This window comes from Podarcis melisellensis (genome assembly GCF_964234715.1).
Source record: "Podarcis melisellensis genome assembly, chromosome: 5".
Lineage (NCBI taxonomy): Eukaryota > Metazoa > Chordata > Lepidosauria > Squamata > Lacertidae > Podarcis > Podarcis melisellensis.
Window position 1 is genome coordinate 23874698 of NC_138537.1, and position 24907 is coordinate 23899604.

The 24907-nt window shown below is 41.9% G+C and overlaps 1 protein-coding gene across 4 annotated transcripts in view; it reads right to left on the minus strand.

The window, feature by feature from the left end:
- Nucleotides 1-634: 634 nt before the first annotated feature.
- The window catches only part of MED12L (mediator complex subunit 12L), a 168626-nt gene continuing 144353 nt past the window's right edge, over nucleotides 635-24907 (minus strand). For all 4 annotated transcript variants that reach the window (XM_081910674.1, XM_081910673.1, XM_081910675.1 and 1 more), the window contains 8 exons: nucleotides 24121-24277; nucleotides 22478-22707; nucleotides 19306-19395; nucleotides 18237-18457; nucleotides 13593-13749; nucleotides 12178-12249; nucleotides 3869-3950; nucleotides 635-2459 (listed from right to left, as the gene is read on the minus strand). In XM_081910674.1, coding sequence (XP_081766800.1) covers nucleotides 2407-2459; nucleotides 3869-3950; nucleotides 12178-12249; nucleotides 13593-13749; nucleotides 18237-18457; nucleotides 19306-19395; nucleotides 22478-22707; nucleotides 24121-24277 — 1062 coding nt within the window. In that variant the 3' untranslated portion in view covers nucleotides 635-2406. The remainder of the gene's footprint in view (nucleotides 2460-3868; nucleotides 3951-12177; nucleotides 12250-13592; nucleotides 13750-18236; nucleotides 18458-19305; nucleotides 19396-22477; nucleotides 22708-24120; nucleotides 24278-24907) is intronic.

Here is a 24907-nt window from a genome sequence, read left to right on the forward strand (position 1 = left end):
CGTTAGTGGTTTCCTGTTTCCTTTGTTCCTTTGTTCGGTTGCTCTCTGCTCTCACAGGGAGGGGATGTATATTTCTTTGCTCTCTGCGTAGCTAGAAAATAAAGCATAGCAATGTAGCTCATACTATCTCATCCTTCCACGTGCTGTTTTGATATTCTGCTGGGACGATGTGCCTGAGGTCTTATCAAAGTATCAGGTCGTCAATTAATCATTGGGAGGCGATTCCGAAGATGAGCCTTATCAGCTCGGTCGAACGGAGATTCCGACAGAAACATTAAAATATATTTTCAGCTCTTAATAACATAAGAAAACTTACAATATTAAGGGAACTATGCCTTCATATTTCGAGGAGTAACTCCCAATGTAATGAAATCTGGAACTAGCATAGCACAAGTCCACTCCTGAAATGGAGCTTCTTCCTCTCCTCCCCTTTCTGGCCCCTGCTGTCCTCAAAAATCTGTTCCAGAGGAATTGGGGACCCTCTGAAGCAGACTTGAGGACATATGGGGAGGCAGAACAGGAAGAGGGAAAAGAAGAATCAAAAGTCATATTGCATAGACATATTTTCATTGCATAAGTAGGCAGATACTGGATGCAAGTGGATCACTGTGCAGATGTTTTCACAACAAACACAACAGTTCAAAAAGTATTTATTACACTAAAGATTCGGACATCCTGTGGGAAGGTAGAAATGCATCAGCCGGGTATAGCAATGCAGATTTCATTTGACATAATCTGACTAATTTGCTCAGTAGAGATTGTTTATTCACAGTAAGCCTTACGATCGGCTTATCACAAGGCAAATGAAAGGTTCATACAGAAAACATAGTCAAATAGTCTCAAGTATTTTTTAAAATGCCCTACATGAGTCACATTCAAAATTTGTGCATCTAATTCTAAAAGGTTATCACAGAATACTAAAAATTCACAAAACAGTAGTTTTTTATTATTCTTTACTCGAATATGAGCAAATGCCACTTCCACAAGATTAAAATAGTTTCTGTTTTTATAGTAATAAATCTGATGATAATTTACTTGTGCTTTGGCAGCAAATTTATAAATAAATAAAGCTGAATTTATTTACACAACTAAAAATAACCAAATTTTTGAACACCCACCGTACAAAATAATAAGTAACTATTTCTGTGACTAGAAAACTAAGGCCTAGTTCTCACAAACAGCAGATGAGGTGGTAAACCTTTGTCTGAAATGTACCACGTTAGACTGCAGCTGGGGTTTCATGACTGAATAAAATCATACAAAAATAAAACTACCCGTCTTCTAGACATGACAGTTTGTGTAAAGGAACATTTTTTCATGGGGAGTGTAGACCCAGTTGAGTGGATGAAGTGATTTTATTTAATATATATGGAAAATCCAAAGGAAAGTAATAGTTCTACAGCATTTCAGAAAACAGCTATTTCCTTACATTTCAACTGTATTATGAAATCTTTTGGAAAACTATTTAGAATACCTGGAAACATGTGTAAAAAAGAAGAATTAGAAGATTAAACAACTTCCCTGAAATTATTCTGAAATACCCACACTGAGAAATAGAAAATGGTTATCTTAATTTCCGGTGCATGCTGTGGAAACCATGTTAGCATATCTCCAGTTGAATTACAGGAAACAGAATGAAAACCTATGCATTTAATTATTCTAGTCTCAAACTGCAGTTATAGGCTGCAACCCTGAGCATGACTGAACATGTGATTATTTAGGTTTTGGGTACTCATTTTGATCATCTGCAGGTAGGAGATCTTACTACGGAGATTTGTACTGAAGTCTAGTAGGCTTACTATTGTCAAACTATTGGATTTTTAAATAGAAACTTGATGAATACAGGTAAGGATCCTCCTTCAGGAACTTTATTACCACAATAAAAGCAACAAAAAAATCAGGAACTTTGCAAACAAATTCTTTTATAAAGTGCTTATGAAATCTACAAACATGATCAAAATTAATTTTAAAAAACGAAATCAATACACATTCTACCGAAAACAAAGGGGGGGGGGAACCACCCTTGTGCATTAAATAAAAAAAATATGGAAGTGCCTTTTTCGTAAGTAGTTTGGTCCAGTGCAGTTCTTAAGAAAAACAAAACTTGTTTTCCACAAAAAGAAAGGAAGGATTTTTAATCCTGTAGAGGGGAGCAGGGAGTGTTAATACCCTAAAAGCACCAAATCCATATATTCTTCAGCAACAAATGTTCTTCATATAATCCCACATAATCCATACATTTATAATTAGTTAAGTGCAAAAACAAAAAAAATCACCTATTTCTTATATATTCACATCAGTTGCAGCACAAAAAATTGGGAGGGGGAGAGAGAGATAATTAGTGCAACAAATTCTGTTTCCCTATTCTTCAGTGCAAACACTTTGTCTTATTCCCATCTTCCAGGTTCAGAAGTTTGAAGGATGGCCATATGGATTCACACCTTGCTGTGGCTGGTTACCTAGGAAATGGGGGTGGAGGGGGGGAGAACATGCCCAAATGTTAAAATCCTGTGCCAAGTTACTGAAGTCAATGAGATTTAATTCCGGGTTAATGTGCAGAGGAGCCCCACGGATTTCAAAAAGAACGTATTGGCGAGTTTAGATAAACTGGTGGCAAACAGTACCCAAACCAAATACATTACAACTCTGCGTTTTCGGTTATTTAATGGGGAATAGAGGTCACTGAACAACTCTCAGCACCCTTAAACTACAGTTCCCAGAAATCTTTGGGGGGAAAGCCATGACTGTTTAAAGTGGTATCAAGGCATTTGAAACCTATGGCGTGAAAGTGCCTTAGCTTCAACAGCCACCCAGAATCACACCTAGTGGTGAGGTTGATCCTACAAACGAACATTTCAGCGGACCGTATCTCCCATGAATGTGTGTGGATTGGTGCTCAGGATGTCTTATCGCTAACAAAAAATCTTCATCAAGTGTAAGGTCTGACCATCAAAGCCCTATGGCACCTGAGGATGCTGTGTCAGAGAGTTGCTGCGACAGAATTATGATAAACGTAAAGTAGGGCAATTGAACATGTAGCCCACGACACTGGCCATCACCCATGTGTTGTGGTTTGTCATGTGCTTGGCAACCTCACCCTGATTTGATTTGATTTTTTTGCAGTGCCAAACAGGTAGCAAAACCAAGGACTGCTACATATGGCTGGTAGTGGGAAGCATTTGGCTTGATCTATAGAAGTTGTGTGATTTAGAACCAAAAAATTAGCACAAATTCGTGGCTTGCAAGTGTTTGGTTTCACTGCCCTGGCTTCCCTCCTTATAAAGTGCAGGCAACTCCCAGTTTAGGCACATCCAAATGATGCACAATTGCACATACACGCATGGCACCAAATCTGGAAGTAAGCCCATGTCATCATGAAAAGGGGGACAGCAGGAGTGGTGGAATGGGGCGAAGCTGGGCAGAATGGGCTTTTGTGTGCTCTGATGACACATGTAGAGGTCTGGAACAGAAGCTCCTCCACAAAACTAGGAATGCCTGTACCAATTCCTCTCTTTTGGGAACTGTAGCCCTGGAGAAGGGCAAGTCACTCAGTTGCTTCTCTCACAAACACTTGCCAGTTAAACCGGTTTTAAAAGTTTGACCAACTATTTTGAGTATTCTGGGTGTGAGCTATACAACTTAGATGTACATCCATGGCAGATCATATCCAGTACCCAGACCTACCCCTACTGATCAACAGCATCCATGCACGTGGCAATTTTCAGGTTATAGGCCTTATCACAAAATAAACTACTTTAAACCAGAACTGACTACATCAATATTTATTACTTGCGGAAAGTTAACTGGCAGAAAATGTACTTCCCAGCTGTAGAAACACAAAATACTTTATCCAGTGCTGCATACTTACTTGACAGCTGTTTTTGGAGCTGTCTGACGAGGGCAGCCGTCTGTTGTTGCTGTTGTGTCTGCTGCAAGCCTTGTCTTGGAAACTGCAATATTCAACACCAGGGGGGGGAAATCAGCAACACACTAGCAGGTATACCTACAATGCCTGCAATGTATTCTTGCCAGCCAGAGAAGGAAGATGCCACTTATGAGAGTAATAAGAAATAACCCTTTCATTCTAGTCTAGCTTGCACATGAAGTCTGTGACTGAAACCAAACTTCTCTTCTCCTCCCCTTGGAGGAATCCATGTGAAACAATTGGCTTGGCCTGGTAGACCAGGCTTCCAATCTCAATTCAATTCAGGTTGATCAGTGCATTAGTGCAAGGATACTGGGCCACACCTGTTTTGGTGAAGATATTGCTGTGTAGAACAGCTTGGGTGTAAGAATCATGTGAGTGAAGAGGCAGCCCTCTTTTACTCACAGGAAAATGCAATATAAAAACATACCCTCCAACATTTCTCCAATGAAAATAGGGATGTCCCATTCCATAATGATGATTTTACTATTTATACCCCACACATCTTACTGGGTTGCCCCAGTCACCCTGGGCAGCTTCCAGTATATATAAAAACACAATAAAACATTAAACATTAATAAAACTTCCCTAAACAGGATTGCCTTCAGACGGCTTAAGGATCGGATAACTCCATATTTCTCCCATAAAAATAGGAACATCCTAAGGAATAGTGGGAAATTTGGGGATCAAATCAGAAACTGGGACGACTTAACTAAATTGGGGGTGTCCCTGGATTAAGGCATCAGCAAATCCAATGCTGTTCAGGTCTGTCATTGCTGGCTCCAGCCATGTACCTGAGAGGGAAGTGGTACAGTCTCTTGCCATCTCTGTCACACAAGAGCAAAACTTCTCACATTCTCAGCTGGAAGCAGAAAGTGGTGGTCTTAAGAAAGAAGCCAGGCAGGTAGGGGCTGGCTGAGGGCAAACTGTGGTTGATGGGGTAGCGCCTCAAGCCTACACTGGATTTGGAGACACTGGATTTAGAGACAGGTAGTTGCAAAGAATTCTCTTGGACACTGCATGAACACTGCATTAGTTTCTCCAAACAAGTCCAAGAACCTAGAAGGGGAGCCAAGGATGAGGGGGAAATAGGACTGACAACTCAGGATGACTGGAGGAAAGAGAAAGATTATGCCAAAATGTTGCGATGCCCTTGTGAATCAGAAAACCTTGAAAACCCATGTTTTCTCCAGAGTACTGGACTTGGGGAGCTGACTCCAGCCCAGTTTGTTCAGCATTGTGCAGAGAATATGCTAAGTTAACAGCGATACACAGTGGGCTCCTTAAAAAGCACCACAGAGCTGTAAGGTAAAAAGAACACCTGCAGCTAGACTGGCTTTAACCAGCTGGGGTAAACTGCCCTTCTCATCAACAGATGGTCATGATTCCTGACAAGGGATCATCTCTTAAACCATTTAAAGAATGCTTATTGGCCTCCACATACTCCAAGGGTGAACAATAAATATACATACAACAAAATTCTGCTCAACTCCTAGTAAGAATTCACAGATCCACTGATTTCTATGGACAAAGCTTTAGGTCCTTCAGACATTTTATCCTATGTAAAGTATGATGGTGGTAGTGATAAAACTTTACACATGCAATACTGATAAAAATATAACATTTGATGCTCTGTGCCTTAGATGTTTAGCCAACAATCTGAATGACCCTGGCATGAAACCGCACATGTATTTTGGAGTGCTGGAATAAGGGATCGCTTGGTACTCTTTTCTATTTTGTTTTCTAAGAAAGAAAATTAGAAAGTTCAGGCTTTAGCATCTTTTTCCTATGTTCATTCAGAAGATAATGGATCCCTCTGGAATTGTTCTTTCAAGTTGTTGGAGGGTTCAGCAACTGGAGCTGTGTTCCCAATATTTTGTTGGAAGTTTAGAAGCCTACATTCTCATCTAGCTAATAATATTTTCCATACATCCAAATAATAAATTATACATTCATATTCCTTCAGTTATACAGAGGAAATGTTCAGCTGCTGGAGGCATGTGTACATATTATGAAGCTGATAATGAAAATAAAGCCCACTATATATCAGGTATCATGTATGCAAATGAACTTTAAAGGGGAAATGCAAGCTGAGTTGGAAAAGAAAACAGAGATATTTCTGTAAAAATAAAGCTAATATAAGACAGTGCAAAGGGTTCTCAGGTGGAAAGGTTGGCTAGTATACATACATACCTCTTTCATTAAGGCATGTTTGATCCTTTTCCATGTCAGTCTCTACCATGCAGCCCAATTGTGCATGAAATGTGTGCATGCATGAGAGTCAGCAGCTTTTATGATTAATGTTATGGAAACTGCTGACACTCTTAAGCATTGTTCACTCACAGTCTCACTGAGCCATGGGTGTTGTAGTGTTGTTGAGCAATGCAGGCTAACCTGATTCTGAAGGGCCAGAAGATCCCTTCCATAGAAATCTGTGCTCTTTGCACTCAGAATATGAATTTCATGAAATTATGATTGAAGGAACCGTTTCTATAAAATGTACTTGCTGTCCTACACCTCCTTATTTAAAACAACATAGATGTGGATAATAACACAGTTCTGTTATGTCCAACTGTCAGGGAAACACCCCCAATCCCAGTTACATTATTTCTGAGGTATGTAATTCTTGCTGCATTATACCTTTCCTGAAACCCGAAGTAAAACCTGATAGTGCATATTTTGGCTATACAATTGGTGAAGATTTATTAAAATAACAGTTTAACAATAAAAGTTTGATGGAGACATAAATTAGATTTGATGCTTGTTCGTTGCAAATAACCTGCCAAATGCTTTAAAAAGAGTTTGGCTGCCCTGACAAATAAATGGAAACTCTGTCTAATGCCTGTTTACCATATGTTATCCCCGTAAGTCTAATATACAGATTTGCTTTATCATTCTTGAGAATTACAGTTTTCTCTGGACATCTTCAGAATTGCATTTTTCGTTATTGGGTGCAGATCAGTACGGAGGCCGGCATGACAACTTAATGGAAAAAAAGTATTTTTACTATTTTACAGCGGGCCAAAAATAAATAAAAAATGCAAAGAACATTTGTATCTTAAAACTACAACATGTGCCTAATGTGCTCTTTTGGTTTGATTTACTGCCTATGTTTAGGCAGTTGCCATAGATGTGTTAAGTTTTCAGGATGAATAAATTCACGTCCTGAAATTTAAAGTCAGATATTTCAAGGGCTTTGAACTGCCTCCACAAACTCTTTCCAGAGGCTTTTCAAGCAAATGAGTAGGGAGAGGGGGCTCAGTTTTAATGCTTGAACTAATGCTATAAATAAGGGGTTGCCAAAGGGGCCCTCTAGTTATTCTTGGACTACATTGCCCATCATGCCTGAACACTGGCCATGTTGGATGATACCAGCTGGAATCCAATCCTATATGTAGGATTAACAACAAAATATCCAACTCCACGTGCCATTTTTCTGCCCAGTTTTTGGGTGCAACATGTTAAGTGGCTACTCTACTTGAGGGAACTCAGCTCCACTTGGTGGAACTCATATGAGACATTTCATCCCTGTGTCCCTGGTTTTCTTGTGATGCCGTACTTGTTAGAATTTCTGCTCTATGATTGCAGTCATAGGATTGTTGTCTTTCACATCATGGTATATGTTTTGACTCTACAGAGTGGGAAGTGACAGAGACAGGATGTTTGTGTTACTGTGTTCCATGAAGTGGGACTATTGTCCTTTTTTCTTTCTCTCTTTGCTGTCTGATGCTAGAGAGAGAGGGAGCCATGTTGCAGTGCTCCGTGTGTGTTTATATGTAAATAAAGTAGATTAGCCAAAATGCTGAGTTGCTGAGGTCTGTCACGCGCAAGTTGCGCAAACTCTGTGGATCCCTAGGTGTGCCAGTGTCGGTTGGCATCAGTCGCTGTGATGTTCGGGCTGAAGAAAGCTTAGGGCATGTGTCTCTGCCAGGGTCCTACTTGAGTGTAGGCCGAACTCCTGACAGTACTGACATTGTCCGGTATCTGCATGCCCCTTTTCCCACCACAGATATGCCAGAGTAAACAAGGGGTCCTTTTCACAGTATAAGCTCCTACAAACAATAGACACATTATTTTACACAAGTAAAACTGAAGATAAGGAATTAAGGATTACCAAACGGAACCCCAAACCTTTCAATGTAAGCCAGAACCGTTTCCATAGACAAGCAGGGCAGGGAAACCCCTGCATTCCTTAAAGTCCAATTTTATATTCAGCAGAAACTTACATTCTACACTAGTCTATGTAAAAACTGCAGCTCAGCTTTGAATAAAAAATAAAAATGGAAGAGTCCAGAAGTGGGTTGGGTTGTTTAACAAACCTATGTGAGCTAGGTGGGATATTAGAACAGGACAGCCAAGGCCTACTCCCAGGAAAGAGGAGAAGGCTGCAACTGGTATCCCAAAGGGCTTCGGGTAGGACAACTAATACCAAAAAAACCTTTAGATCAGATAGGTCACTGTGCAATTTTGCTTATTTGCCTTACCTCGGCTATCATTACATTTGACCGACTGCAATTGATAAGGGCATTTTGGCATTGAAAATACTTTAACCATGTAAAAATTAATAATAATCTAATGGTTAACAACTTGCTCCAAAATTATACATTAAAATATGTACACTTCTGTTGGGAAAGCAGGACTTAGAGGAGCAGGTGAAATGGTTACAGATGCCCAAACCTACCTACTTACATTGGATTAGTGCTTTATAGCTTTGTAAAACAGACTGACAGAACAATCAAAACAAAGCTATCAAATAGACAACAGAAAAACACCTACAAAGAAAGATGCCAATGAGAACGTAATTTATCCTTTCAATACAGACAAATGATGCAGTCTCTGAAATAGTGCTGTGACCGTGGGCACGGAGGCAGAGAAAGGTGGGGCCTCTAGTCTTAAATTCAGCAAAGGGTCTTCTCTACTATAGTCATACCTCGAGTTGTGTTTACTTCACGTTGCATTTCTCTGGTTACGAACGTGGCAAACCTGGAAGTTTTTACTTCCGTGTTCGCCGCTTTGCACATGTGCAGGAGCGATCTGTGTGCATTGTGCATGCACAGGAGCGCCCTATTGCGTCACGCACAGAAGAGACGCTCTACTTACGGACTTTTCAGGGTGCAAACGGCACCCAGGAACGGGTCGCGTCTATAAGTAGAGGTACCACTGTATTTAATTTAGCTCTGTTTGCACAACCTTGGTTCTTGTTTCCCAACCGGTGATGCAATTCTATGTGCTTGAAAGAATATATTATCCTCAGGAGGAAACTAAACCAATATAACAACTAATTGAAAAGTTCAAGTTCAGCCTCCTTTGCTTCTGCTGTAGGTTTAGGAGCACAAAGCTGCAAAACTTTGAAGGTTCAAGGACTCTTGCCTTGTAGAGGGATTTCATTCTGTGCAGTATTTATCACATAGGATTATCCGTAGTTAGTTTAAATAATACTCTAGTGATGGAAACGTGCAAGCCATTAGTGTTGGCAGGCATTTAGTGAGTCTGGAGAAGGCAAAGAGCAAAATAATGCTGTGACAGCTGGCATTCACACTAGTAGGATGAGGATGATAGATGTTGTGTGTGCCTGAGCAGGATGAACCTTCCTTTGTGCTCTGGAAGCACATGTGATATCTCATAACTCAATGTGAAATTTAGAAGCTCTCTGCTACTGATGAAATGGCATGGAAAATCTGTCACCCTGAATATATATTCAGTAGATGGGACATGTGAAAATTCAGAATTCAGGGGAGATTTGGGAGAGGACCTCTGACCACTTGGCCACTACAACCAGTCGGTTACTTGAGTGTGTGCAATAATTGCTAGCATGCCCCACCACCTATAGGAATCCAGCAAGCTACCATGCAAAGCCTCCAAAAAGCATGAGCAAACTTTAGGCAATTGAAAGGGGATGGCAGTTTCCCAACAAACCACTTATACTGTAGTGGATATACTTCTTTTTGTTAAAAAAGGAAAAGAAAAAGTAGCTAGGGCCCAGAATGCTCCCTGCTCCTCAACCTCTAGGATTTTCACCTCCAGTCAGACCAGAGAAAGCTGCTGATACTGTTCTCCACTTGTTCCTTCCAGTTGCCTGTATTCCAGTTTTTTCTAAATCACCTGTTGCTGGGTTTGAGAACTTGCTAATGAACCACGTCAGTAATTTCCCAGACACTTGTTTTGAAGGTTTCCTTCTCTCCCCACCCTGAGTTTGTCCTGGGAGTTATCACTTCTTCCTGGATAGATCTATGAGTGTTCCTGAGTGTCTAATTTATTCTGGCCAGCTCCTCCTCATACTTTGTGAACGTTCAAGTTTGCATTATATGACAGTGCTTGGAATTTATTCTGCTCTTTTTTAATACACGGAATTCAGGGCTGTGGCAGTTATTTCGCTCTCCAGTCTATACCGCTAGTCTTTATGAGCTGTGGTTGCAAAATTTAACCGGAGATTTACTTTTCTGTTGCTCCTCAGTGTTCACAACTGTTTACAGATGCGTACATACAGTAAAAAATCATTGAAAATTCTTACAGATGATGTGTACACGAGACAGCTTGAGACTAGTTTACTTGAGGAATTGCCTTGTGCCCTTTGTGGCAACTTGACCACTTCCATCTACAGAACTGCTGCTAAATGTGGGCAAGGGCTTGAGTTTTCCGTATGGCAGCACTGCAACTCCCTATTTATTAACTTTAGGCAGGAGCCCTCACTGCTTTAGATGCCTGTTTCAGCAAGCCAATCTGGACATGTAAACAAGTTATGCATATCTGTTGTCTTTTTTAAAAAAAAATGTAGAGCGATACTCATTTTAAATTGCTCTGTGTACATTGCTTAGAGATTCTTTGATTAAGTGGTTTATAGTTTCTTCTAAATAAAAATAAGTAAGTTCTCCTGTTCACCAGCTTCATTTTCCTTCTTCAGCATGTTCTACTTCAATCCACAGAATAATTACGATTCAGTTTCATGCAAGTTATTTTTTGTCGCAATACTAACTAGCTGTTTTCCATTACACTTGAGACTGTACACAGTCACTATGCAACACAATGTTAATAATAACGTACTCATAAAACTGTTTTGATAGCCTTGAAGGACTGGAAGTTACCAAATACATCATATGCAATTAGACTGTTAGGTAATCCCTGTGTTATGCTAACGTTGGGAAATGTCCTGAGGTAGTCCTTGCATATTTAAAAACTTGCAACGTATCTTTTACTGAAGTGCCTATACCGACTGGTACTAATTAAGAAGAGAAACGTGTTCAACAGATTGCAAATCTAATTTCCTTGTACCATCGCAGGTAATCTGATTTCAAACAGCCTAGTTAAGCCAGGTAAAAGCTGTAGCAAAGTTCACAGTTATACTATCCACCAGAGGGAGTCTTTATGCAAGTATTACACAAAACAGGCTAGTAGTATTAGAAAGCCTTTGCTTTGTACTGTAAGGCAGAGGTTTTCAACATTTTTTCAGTCCATGGCTCCCTGGACCAACTACATTATTTCTGTGGCACCCCAGTGGGGCTCAGGAGCCCAGTTATGTCACCCCTTGCCTGCAGAGCTGGCAGCCCCTCACTCTTTTTCAAACACCCTCCCTTGTGGAGGGTTCCCTCAGACTCCTCTTCTCTCCCCTCTCCTTGGGAGTCCTCTGGGCAGCTCCTGCTGCTGTCCCTGGTCTCTGAGCTGAACACTCCCCCCCACACACACACAAAGAGAGGGTGCCTCCAGAGGCACCATTCGCCTGGGGATCTTGGAGCCAGGGCTGCTGCAGCAAACAAATGTGCAAGCCTTTGGGAAGCAGAGACTTGAGAGGGCATCAGAGGAGGGAGGGAAGGAAAGAGGGACAGAGGCCAGTGTTGTCCACAGCACCGCTGACCATCATTCAAGGCACCCCAGGGTGCCAAGGCACACTGGTTGAAAAATACAGCTGCAAGGAAATGCTGAAGAATCATGCACCCGAAAGGTGCATACTATTGAAAACAGTTGTCTTGCTACTTATACTAATGCTATATTAATAAATATAAATTCCACAATTTCCACTAGGTGATTCACTCTGCCTTCCTGCAAATCAGAGATGGAAATACAATGTCATCATACCTGATCATTTTTTATACTTACGGAGCACGACTTCCCTTATCATCCCTGCACTTGCTCTCCAAGAACCCAGAAATTGATGGTAGGGATAAGGAAAGCTACTTAGCTACATCACCCTGTTTTTCCATGTTGTTCAGCAGTGCAGAGCCCCCAGAACAAAGCCTATTATTAACACGTCCACTTACCAAAGGTTGCTGAGGGTGCATTGCTTGGAGACTAAGCACCTGCTGCTGTCCTTGCTGCTGCTGCTGCTGCAACTGCAAAAATATGACCAGTGTGACTATAATACTACCTATGATGCTGTCATAGAAAGACAATAACAAAGTTGCTTTTAAGAACAAAGGGATGTTGCTTTCAATAAGCTGTGTTCATGAACTATGATAAGATATTTTAAGGTTCCCTTCACCAACTGCATGTTATACTTTGAATTTCTAAAACCTAGTGCAACTAGACAAACTTTCAAAACCATTTTCTCCCAGCAGATAAATATTTAATGCTTCCTTAACTACAGGCCTTAATTCAACTATATACATGTTTTCACAACACTCACTTTTATAGAAAATTGCTGAAGCCCTTTGGAAAAGGTCAGCTACACATCTAGCGACAATTTTTTAAAAAATCCTTTTTTGGGGAATAGGGATGAGACTTGAGCTTACTTATTATTTTCACCCTTCTTTTCTAAGAGGCTTATAAAATTAAGAGCAGTAAAACGTAAATTGGAGAGAAGAAGACAGGCCCTAAGAAAGCAATGCAGACACACAAATATGAATAGGTGCGTAGCTAAATATAGCCATACCATGGAAGTCGAACGGAATCTGTTCCGGAAGTCTGTTCAACTTCCAAAACATTTGGAAACCAAAGAGCAGCTTCTGATTGGCTGCAGGAAGCTCTTGCAGCCAATCAGAAGCCACAGAAGCCCCATCGGATGTTCAGCCTCCAAAAATAGTTCGCAAACCAGAACAGTCACTTCCAGGTTTGCGGCGTTCAGAAGCCAAAACGTTTGGGAACTAAGCTGTTCAAAAACCAAGGTACGACTGTAGTCTAGTGCATGGGCTTTGTATGCATAAGGTGTCGGATTCAGTCCTTGGCATCCCTACTTAAATAATTTCAGGAAGAACAACTAAGGAAGGCTTCTGTCTGAGACTTTTGGAGGACCGCTAGCATTCAGACTACACAATTTGGGGCTGGATAGGACTAACGCCGTGGTTACATTCACACATCACAGTGAACCATGACTTATGGATTACCAGGAATGAGCAGAACACTCCCATTTTGCTCCTTCCTTACTCGTGAGCAGGACCAACAAACCTCGGCTTAGTGCTTTGTCTGAACTGGGCATCACAGTTTCCTTCACTTAAGCTACAGGAAGTCAGGAACAAAATGTGGCTTCAGGCGGCAGTTTGTCTTGAGTGAAACAAACCATGATTCCCGGTTCAGGCGTAACGCCAAGGAAAGTGATTTGCGTCTTCACAATAAGCTGTTAACTAGGGCATTCTATGATGTGTGAATACATCCAGTACCCTAGTGCTTAAAATTTCATGGAATAGTGCCCCCCACCCCGCATAAACACACAGTGACACAAAGACGACAATTTTCAAACCTGAAGGAGCCTCTGTTGTCGAATTTGTTGTTGTCTCTGTCTCATCTGTTCCTGAGGCATCTGAACTGAGTTAAGGTTTGGGTGGGAAGCTGTGGCTGGAATAGCGTCGAGTGGCCCTCCAACCAAGGGATTCTGCTGCAAAGTCTGATGACTCAATCTGAGCAAAAAGAATTGACCGCACATCATTTACAGTTGTGAAAATAAAATGAGAGCCTGCCAGTTTTAATTTTTTAGACTTGCACGTTAAATTGAAACTCCAGCAGGGTTTCAGCAGCCAAATGAAATATGACTGAAGGTTGCTGAAAGTAATAAAGATAGATAAAATGAAGAAAAATGCAAAATAAAGCTTCTCATCTAAGCCAAAATATATAAGCATCTTATTAACATTTTGATTTTTATATTCTTATATACTGCAATCTTTACTGATTTTTTAAATAGTTCTAATTATTGAAGAACTATACACTAGAAACAGCCGTAATGTGAACTTTCAGAAATGGAATGAAATCCAAATAACATGTCCACCCCCTTGTCTTTTATCTAAACTAAAAAGTCAGAAAAGCTGCAGCCTTTCTTCATAGGGGAGCATTTTGGTTGCCCTTTTCTGAACCTCTTCCAACTCTACAATATCCCTATTTTAGGTAAGGATTAGGACTTAGTTTAACGTGCTGATTCAATAGGACCTTAACAAATCAGAGAACTAGGCCAAAACTAACAGCATGAATTCCAATAGTAAGGTTCTATATGCAGGCAGGAAGAACCAGCTGCACAAACATAAGTTGGGGTACACCTGCCTTGCCCGTAGAGCACGTGAAAAGGATCTGTGGGTCTCAGCAGACCAGAAGTTTAACATGAGTCAACAGTGTGATGCAGGGGCAAAAAAAGTGAATGCTATTCTAGGATGGGACACAGGTGGCGCTGTGGGTTAAAGCCTCAGCGCCTAGGACTTGCCGATCGAAAGGTCGGCGGTTCGAATCCCTGCTGCGGGGTGCGCTCCCGCTGCTCGGTCCCAGCGCCTGCCAACCTAGCAGTTCGAAAGCACCTCCGGGTGCAAGTAGATAAATAGGGACCGCTTACCAGCGGGAAGGTAAACGGTGTTTCCGTGTGCAGCTCTGGCTCGCCAGAGCAGCGATGTCACACTGGCCACGTGACCCGGAAGTGTCTCCGGACAGCGCTGGCCCCTGGCCTCTTAAGTGAGATGGGCGCACAACCCCAGAGTCTGTCAAGACTGGCCCGTACGGGCAGGGGTACCTTTACCTTTACCTTTTATGCTAGGATGCATCAACAGAAGTATAGTGTCCAGAATGGGGGAAGTCACAGTACCGCTCCATTCTGCATTAGTCTGGAATACCGTGTCCAGTTCTGGGCTCCACAATTTAAGAAGGATGCTGACAGGTTGGAACGCATGCAGAAGAGGGCGAGAAGGATTATCAGGGGTCTGGAAACCAAGCCTTATGAGGAACAGTTGAAGGAGTTGGGTGTGTTTAACCTGGATAAAAGGAGACTGAGAGGAGAGCCAAATATCTAGAGGGCTCTCATATGAAAGTCAGAGCAAGCTTCTTTTGTCCCGCTCCAGATGGTAGACCTGAATCAATGGCTTCAAGTTACAGGAAAAGAGATTCAAACTAAACATCATCAGGAAGATCTTTCTGACAGTAAGGTTTGACTGTGGAACAGACTCCTTCGGAAGGTGGTGGACTCTCCTTTATTTTAAGTTTTTAAGCAGAGGTGGGGTGACCATTTGTCATGGATGTTTTAGTTGAGATTCCTGCATAGCTAGGGGTTGGACTAGATGACCCTCAGGGTCCCTTCCAACTCTACAGTCCAATGATTCTATATAGCAAGGGGATTACACAGAATCAGGAGACTGCATGAGACTTCATCAGTCTGCAATGACAAGGATGTGCTAGATTTAAAAACTGAAGCTTTTAATCTCTGGAATATATTGCTGTGTGAAGAATTGCCGCATCTCCCCCAAGATGTTGCAAAATGCTTTGATCATATACCTCTGTGGAAATGCAATCAGGGTTGAGCAAATGCAGAGAAACAAAATAGGCACATTAGGGATTTACATTCAATTTAAATGCTATTATACTTAAATGCAATTATAAGCTTTGCAGGATAGAATTTGCCAATGAAGATCTTTTCAAGACTGCGTGTACATTTTGCAGCTGCCTGGATAAATTAATATTTATTGAATATGTGTAGAAGCAATTAGAGAATGGAATGCTAAGTCAAGGATGTGCAATTCTTGCTTTAAAAAGGTAAAGGTAAAGGACCCCTGACAGTTAAGTCCAGTCACGAACGACTCTGGGGTTGTGGCGCCCATCTCGCTTTACTGGCCGAGGGAGCTGGCGTTTGTCCGCAGACAGTTTTTCCGGGTCATGTAGCTAGCATGACTAAGCTGCTTCTGGCGAACCAGAGCAGCACATGGAAACACTGTTTACCTTCCCGCCGGAGTGGTACTTATTTATCTACTTGCACTTTGACGTGCTTTCAAACTGCTAGGTTGGCAGGAGCTGGGACTGAACAACAGGAGCTCACCCCGTCGCAGGGATTCGAACCGCCGACCTTCTGATTGGCAAGCCCTAGGCTCAGTGGTTTAGAAGGCAATGCTTTGATTTGATAAAATAGGGTTATTGGGTTTGTTAGTTTGTTTTTTTAAAAAGGAATGCCAAGTTGAAAATGGCAATGACATTGCAAGATCTTACTGTTGTCTATCAATCAGAAGGTTAAAGTAATTTTTGAAGAAATCACAGAAAAAGGATCAGACAAAACTGTTATTTGCTGCAACTGAGGTACAGCAGATTATGATTAACAGTTAACAATACAGACCATCTTTTCTATAACATGCCGTCATCCCAAACATGTAGGAGCTACATATACACTAAAGCTCTGGTTGCAGTCTTCCCATTAGTAGCGGCCAGTGACACACCATTGCTGTCCCAGCTTCCCAACACAGTGGGCCACTGGCGTTCACTGAGAGGTAGAGGGTAGGGGCAAGGCAAAGGAGCTGGGCCCAGTGCAGCACATCACAGCAAGAGTGGCAGTTTGGCTCCACTACCATGTGCCACACAGGGTCAAGCTCTCTGCACCTCGTGTCTCCCCTCACCCTCTGAGTCAGCCCAGCAATCTGCTGTGCTGGTCAGCCAGGAGAGTAAGGTACCCCACCTGTGCCACCTCACCAGCCACTACTGCTCCTCCTACTGCTGAATTCTTCATAGTAAGAGAGTATATTAGTGTTTTGAAAAAGGACTCCATGAATGCTTTGATAGAAGTCCACATATAGGTGAAAATCTGAAAGCGTTTGCAAGCTTTATGTATGTAGACTAAGGTCTAGAATTCAGCCACAATGGGAGTCTTGAACTGCGGCGATTAAAATGGCTAATCAACATTGAAATCCATAGAATTTTTCAGTTCTTGAGTAATATCAACATGCAATTATATCACTTATTCATCTTCAGATTAATAATCCAAGGAGGAAAAGTCAACCATTATCCCACGATTTCCATCCTTGCAAGAATGCAGGGAATTATGTCATCATCGTTCACTAGTAATCCATTGGCTTAGTCTTGGCATTTTATACTTTCCTAAGAAACAAGACTACTTTCTTCTTCAACAACAACAAAATGAAACATCTGTAGCATAAAGAAAGCCAAAAGTGTCCCCACAGCTGGCCCCATAGCCTCAGGGATGCTTTCAAGGAAGAACTGGAAGTTTGCACAAAGACTTTTAATAGCTATTACGGTTTTGGAAAAATGCTCTGTCGAGCCCTGCATTTTGAAACATTTTATTACAAAGGTCACTAATATGTATTCTAACTCTCTTTATAGGAACCAAAGGGTAATTCTAAGGGATAATTCATTTAACCAATTTTATTAGCTGAAGTTCTGACATATAAAGAGAACAAGCAAACATCTCCAACATACCCACAAATGTGTTAGAAATTGCACCACAGAAGGTTTTAATAAATTTATTCAAATCCACCCAAGTAGTAGTAGTAGTAATAATAATTATTATTTATTTATACCCCACTCATCTCGCTGCATTTCCCCAGCCACTCTGGGCAGCTCCCAACAGAATATATAAAAAAGCGACACAACATCAAACATTAAAAGCTTCCCTAAACAGGGCTGCCTTCAGATGTCTTCTAAAAGTCAGATAGTTGTCTATTTCCTTGACATCTGATGGGAGGGTGCTCCAGAGGGCAGGCGCCACTACCGAGAAGGCCCTCTGACTGGCTTCCTGTAGCTTCACTTCTCGCAGTACAAATTTGAGGCCCAAGTTTTAAGGATTTGTAAGGATTTTCAGTGGGTGGGAATTTTCAAAGGCATTCATCAGAGGCCTAATCCCACGCAGCATGAGAATGAAAAGGAGCTACGCAACGTGTTGCAGATAGTAAAGATCGGCAAGAAGCAGCAAGATCTCCTGAAATCTCAGCTGGGGCTATATATTATTTGGAACCAATCAGGCTCTGGGTGATTTGTCACCCAGCATCAGAGGTTAGGCAAAATCCACAGCTTGTCAGCCCTTACAGATTGGTCAACTACATATACCTTCTTCCAGCATTTCGCAGACCTATTTTCAAAACTCTCTTTCCAAAGGTTATATACATCAAGATATCAAAGGTCCTAATAAACATCTTACCGCTGGTTGCCTGTTAGAGGCTGAGGATAGGCAGCTGCTTGCTGATGAATGTACCCACTCGGCTGTTGTTGTGTCTGCCGTAGCCTTTCCATCAGAGCAGGGTTCAAATGAGCTGCTTGATAGGCCCTGGAGTTGTAGGTAGGCGAAAGGACAATGCCTCCGGCCTGCTGTGATTGCAATGGCATCTGAGTGCTATACATTGTGTAGCCATGAGGAATAGTCTGCACGAAAAAACAGGGCAAGGCACAAGTTGCTTTGATTTCGATGCTTCTAAAGAAAGCTTGCCATTATCACTGTTTATTTATTTTTTAAACAAACAAACAAACAAACAAGCAACACACCAGGATGACAAGGAATGTATACTGTACTGTTACTTTAAATAGCAACCAGACACTTTTTTAAAAAATCCCCATAATTTAAATATGCTTACTTTGAATTTGCTAGGCTCAAATGGCAGCTGTACATGTTTGCGGGTTTTGTATTATTCTACCTTTTCAACACAGCAAAGGCTGGGCAATATACGATAAATGAAACCTCCAAGCTGCTGCTTTTATGCAGGGCAGTTTCCACACAGAGGATGGACTGGCATGATTGTGGCAGCACCATTCCAGCTGCTTCACTTCTGCATAAATCACAGCTTTCGTGTAAAAGCATAAATTCACGCAAATAATATCTTCTGGCCACAAGGTCATGGGGGTAAGGGCACGAGTTTCCCATCTTCTTGCATGCAAAATGCCATCAGTTCTGACTAGCCCATATTTACTAAACTTATGAATGTCAGATTTTAGAATTGTGAAAGCTTATTTTATTCAGGGTTATAAAGTAAGGGAGAGTCATGAAAGATCCCGGCCGTTTTAAAACCCCTCATAAAACCTGCAGGGTCGTATGCAACCAGGTTCTACTCGAGAGTTGACCCACACTGAAATTAGTAGACCTGGTTTAGTCATGCCCATAAATTTCAATGGGTCTACTCTGAGTACAATGAACACTGAACACGACCGGATCTCGGTGTAAGGCATAGGCAAGGCCTAAGCACATCCTTTCCCTACACAGACCAATTATTATTTACCTGTGTCTGCTGTATCCCTGGATATTGCGGAAGCTGAGAAGCTGGCCGGATTTGTTGAGCAAAAAGAGCAGCCTGGTCGATAGTCGGACCCTGCAAAAAAATTTCAAATTAAAAAAACATATTACTTATTGTAAATTTAAAGATTACATGTTTAGGGACACCATTGTGAACAGTTCAGGCATTCAAGGCATTTTAAAATACGACCTAAGAACAGAAGTTGGTATGTTTCCAATATTTTTCTTTCTGAAGGCAAGTGATGCTGAGTTATGCATTATGTACATAGCTGAATTTCTTAACTGCATTTTTTAAAAAGGATGTCCCTTTGACCTTTTCTTCTTTCAACCCAGTTACTGAGGTGCTTTCATGCTTTCCTCCCAAAACATTTCCCTGGAGTGTTTAATCTCAGCAAAGCAGCTATTCAGCCTGGTTGAATGACATTGGGCAAGGCTGGGGTGGGGTGGAGAAGAAGCCTGCATGTCCTAGCCCTGCTGACTCTTCCAAACATCTTCCATCAGGAAGCAGGAAGAAGCAGGGAGTCTTCAGAGGATGAGAGCAGTCCCTACGGAGCTCTGAAGGAATGACACAAGTGAGATGCAACACAAACACAAACATCAGCAGCGCGGAGAGAACTGGCTGAGGAAACACACTGCTGACCCTTTGGTCGTTTTTATTTGATTTGATCCTGGGGATTTGAAGCTGAGGTGGTGATTTTAGGAAAGTGTGTGTGTGAGAGAAAAGACAAAAGATACTGAGAGGGCAAGTCAAAAAGATCCCAAGAACAAATGAGAGCAATATTAACGGAGTCTCGCTCCACCTTGAAATCCTGAGTAACAAACCCTAAACAGTTTAGATTAAGAGGAATATCTGGCAAGAAAAACTGCCACCAGTGGAACTGAAAACACACAAGAGTCAGGGAGAACAGAGGAGCAGTGCCATCTAGTGGCAGGAGGGGAAATAACTTCATGTGAGTTTGGAAATTTTAGTTCACATCTTCCCTCTATGGATTTGTGGGCCATGTACCATTAGCTGTTCCTGCCAACCTAGCAGTTCCAAAGCATGTCAAAGTGCAAGTAAATAAATAGATACCGCTCCAGCGGGAAGGTAAGCGTTAGGGTTAAGCGTTTCCGTGCGCTGCTCTGGTTCGCCAGAAGCGGCTTAGTCATGCTGGCCACATGACCCAGAAGCTGTACGCCAGCTCCCTTGGCCAATAAAGCGAGATGAGCGCCACAACCCCAGAGTTGGTCACGACTGGACCTAATGGTCAGGGGTCCCTTGACCTTTACTTTACCATTAGCTGCAAGAGTTTGGCTTCTTTGCCATGGTATTTTTTTGAACTTACTAACTTGGAGCCAGATGATTTGATGTTACCAGAGTGGACTGTCCAAGAACACAGATGCAAGCAGGGTGCCCCCCAGGGGGAAGAAAGATCACCTAGTGCAGAACATGAACCCGTGGACACGAGTAGGACTGTCAGGAACCATGCTGAGCCTCTGGAGCTACAAAACTGATTCCATGCCCTCACCCTGGACACTGATTCTGAGCAAGAGGAGCAACTACAGCGGTTGCAGACCTCAGAACTCTCCGAGGTGGCGGTGGAAGGCACAGTGTATAGAATGATTCTGTCCACTCTCCAGAGAGAGGAGACATGTGGTTGTGGAAAGTGACTTCCTACAGGGAGGAAGTGACCAATAAAGTGAGTGTATAGGGAGCCTTGGGCGGAAGTGGTCATGGCCTCTTGGCTTTCATTATACCCAGGCAAGGGAAAGCTGAGTATACTTGGCCATGCACTCTAGACTTGAAGTAGGTTGATTTCAAAAAGCTTAAGGAACTACTGGGTGAAGGAAGACCCATGCTCAGAAATTGTTAAAGAAAAAGGAGTTCAAGGTGGATGGGAATTTCTTAAGAGGAGAAATATTGAAGGCACAGGTGCAGGCAAATCCAACAAGTGAGAAAAGTGGGAGGTATCTAAAGAAACCAGTGTGCCTGCAGATAACAGGTAAACTGAGATGTAAGAAGGGTATGTATAAGAAATGGAAGAAAAGGGAAATCATGAAGGAAGAGTATTCACAAGTTGCAAGGGGAAGGTCAGGCGGGCCAAAGCTCAGAATGAACTTGTGACTGCGAGAGAAGTTAAAGATAAGTTTTGAAAAAGGTTTTTTTGGCTATGTTCAAAGAAGAGGAAGAACAAGCCAGTAGTAGGTTCCTTGCATGGAGAAGACAGAGAAATGCTATTGGGTAACAGAGAAAAGGCGGAACAGCTCAACACCTGCTTTGCCTTTGCCTTTACCTAAAAGGAAAGCAGTGCCCAAACTGGCAATAACACAATAAACAAAAGAATGGACCCGAATCAATGGATTTAAGTTACAAGGAAGGAGATTCCAATTAAACATCAGGAAGGAATTTCTGACAGTAAGAGCTGCTGGACAGTGAAACTGACTCCCTTGGAAGGAGGTGGTCTCACCTTCATTGGAGATTTTAAAGCAGAGATTGGCTGGTCATCTGCCATCAATGTTTTAGTTGAAATGTCTATACAGCAGGGAACTGGACAACATGGCCCCTGGGGTCCCTTCCTACTCTAAAACTCTAAGATTCTATAAAAATTAATCCACACATTTTATAAACAAAGAAGAAATGTGATGCAATGCCCAGCAGACAAATATGTTGTGTGTCATTAAGAAAGGGGACTTAGACATTGATGTATGTGGTCTCAATAAGCAAACACAAAACCCACAGTCAGTCACAAAGTATATATATAAATAAACAAATAAGACTACCTTAGCAAAAAAAACCCAGTGTTTTCAAACATTTGAAATGAGAGTCCTTTCTCAGGGGCTCTTAATCTACCTTCCAGCAAGCAGCAAACTTGCATAGCAGGCAGAGCAGAAACTCCTTTCTAATATGCCAGTTTTTTTGGGGGGGTGGCAGTTACAGGGAGAATTGCAGGGAATATATTGCTTGGGGAATGAAACAGGCACCCCAATCCACAGAGTGAAGTGTTACAGCTCACACTACCACCTCAGGATTCTACGATTTTGTTGCATGTTGTGCATGAAGCCTAACTTGGGTTCTGGGTATGGTTTTCTGTGCCTACAATCCTAAATCAAGTAGAGGCTCGGCTGGATCAGCGCATTCCTAAAATGTAAGACGAAGAAAGCAGCTGTTGAAGCCTTGCCTGGGCTTGCTGCCTTAGAAGCCGCTGCTGCTGCTGCTGTTGCTGCTGTTGTTGTTGCTGCTGCTGAAGTAGCTTCATCTGCAGCAGTTGCTGCTGCTGCTGCTGTGAAGCAATTGCGTGAATCGATGGTGGCTGCATCACGGTGCCAGAACGCCTCTGCAGCATGTTAGACAGCACTTGTTTTGTGTTGCTTGGGACAAAGGAGTTGGGAGGGTCCAATCTGGAACCACCTGTGAATGCAATGGGATAGATGATAGATAACAGATAGATAGATAGATAGATAGATAGATAGATAGATAGATAGATAGACAGACAGATAGAGTGTAGATCAACACACAGGAAGAAAACACTATAAATAAGTCAGAAATGAAATCGTTATAACAAAAAGAAAAAAACGCTATGTAAAAATCACATTAAAATTTATTTGCTCTCTGGCGCCATCTGGTGTTACTTGTTTATAATTAATTCCAAAAAAATTGACTTATGTAGCTGAGTCCATAGATAGATAGATAGATAGATAGATAGATAGATAGATAGATAGACAGACAGACAGACAGACAGACAGACAGACGGACAGACAGATGATAGATAGATATAGATGATAGATAGATAGATAGATAGATAGATAGATAGATAGATAGATAGATGATAGATAGATAGATAGATAGATAGATGATAGATAGATAGATAGATAGATAGATAGATAGATAGATAGATATGAGGTGGGGGTTGTTTACAATCCTAATGACTATATAATGCATAATAATATGGTATTTTTCTTGGTACTTTGCCAAAGTGCAGAGATATGTATCCTTTAAAACCTAGGTTTCACTTTGCTTCCCCTTAGAGGAACTACTGTTGTTATCCAAAAGACACACTAGAGGGTAAAATGACTTTTAATTACTAATTCTATAGCAACCAAGTGCTTAGAGATATGTCATCCTACCAAGCCATTTAAACCTTGCTTGCAATGGAAGGTGAGCTTTTTGCATTAGCAAAGTGTAAAAAAAAATAAAAATGAAGTTGAGCAGCTTTTAACCATAATTAACAATAGTTAACTGTTGTTTTCTGTTTCTTTCTGCCTTTTGCATAATTATGACTGCCTTCTGAAGATAGCAGAATGGGGGGGAAAGAACTAAAAAATAATATTGCTTCTGTATAATTGTCAGGGAACTGACATCGGAGCCAGAGGTGGAGGCAAGGCTCCCAAGCGATGCTGGAGAAGGGCCCAGCAGGGAGAGAGGGAGCTCATCGGCTGGGGAAGGAAATCAGCGTAACACCAGGGATAAAGGGGGGCAGATGGGGGAATCGGCGAGGGGGCTCCAGGACTCCTCGCCGGAGACCAGCGGGGAGAGCACGGGTCCTCCACTACCCACACCCACCTTGCGCAGAAGACTTCCATGCAGGGAAAGTAGGCGTAGACTTGGCGTCAAAGAACTTCTTTGCTGGAAGAAGTTCAAGAAACGCCCACTGACGGATTCTGCTAGCGACTGAACAGCCACAAAGTGAAGGGCTGTCCAGCCAGAAAAGGTTTAACCAGGCTACCTAGCCAGGAGTGGCGGCAACGTACGCACAAGCAACCCCATATAACCATTACAATGATGCAGTAAGCTTCTGGTGCCCGTTACAAAGCAGAGACCTACCTGGTGGAAGAGGCTGGTTCTGGACGAAGAAAGCAGCTTGCTGGGGCTGCCCCATAACATTATAGCCCCACAAAGCAGACTGGGGGTGGTGCATCATTTGAGATGGAAGTGGTGAATAGTTGGGAGGGACTCTATATACATTGTTCTGAGGGTAATCCTTAAGCGAAACAGGAAAAGTTAAACCTTATTTGCATCCATACCCGACTTTTTCATAAACAATGCCAATTTTCCTACTGAACTATTAAAGCATTTATGACAAGTCCTTTTGTGGTTTACAACACAAAACTGATTCAGTCATAGACCCAGCAGAGATAAACTAAATAGTGCTTCATTTTATACCTTTTCTGCATGCTATACAACATGTCAGGTCATAATGTTATCAAAGCCCTGCTGTGTGGGCAACTTAACGACAAATTCACACTGTGCATTCAAGCTTCAGAGAATGAAACCATGGTGAAGAAATTAAGTTACCTGTCCTAAGGAATCTCTCGTGCTAAGGATTATTCCACCATATATCTAAGTACATGAAGCGGTTTCAAAATTTTCTATCTTCAGGAAATACTTTTCGCTTTCGCTGGTCTGCCATATGATCCCTCTGTATCACCAGGGGCATGTTCTAAGGTGGACTTAATCAACACAAAAGGCAGATACAGTGGTACCTCAGGTTACAGATGCTTCAGGTTACAGACGCTTCAGGTTACAGACTCCGCTAACCCAGAAATAGTACCTCGGGTTAAGAACTTTGCTTCAGGATGCGAACAGAAATCGTGCTCCGGCGGCACAGCAG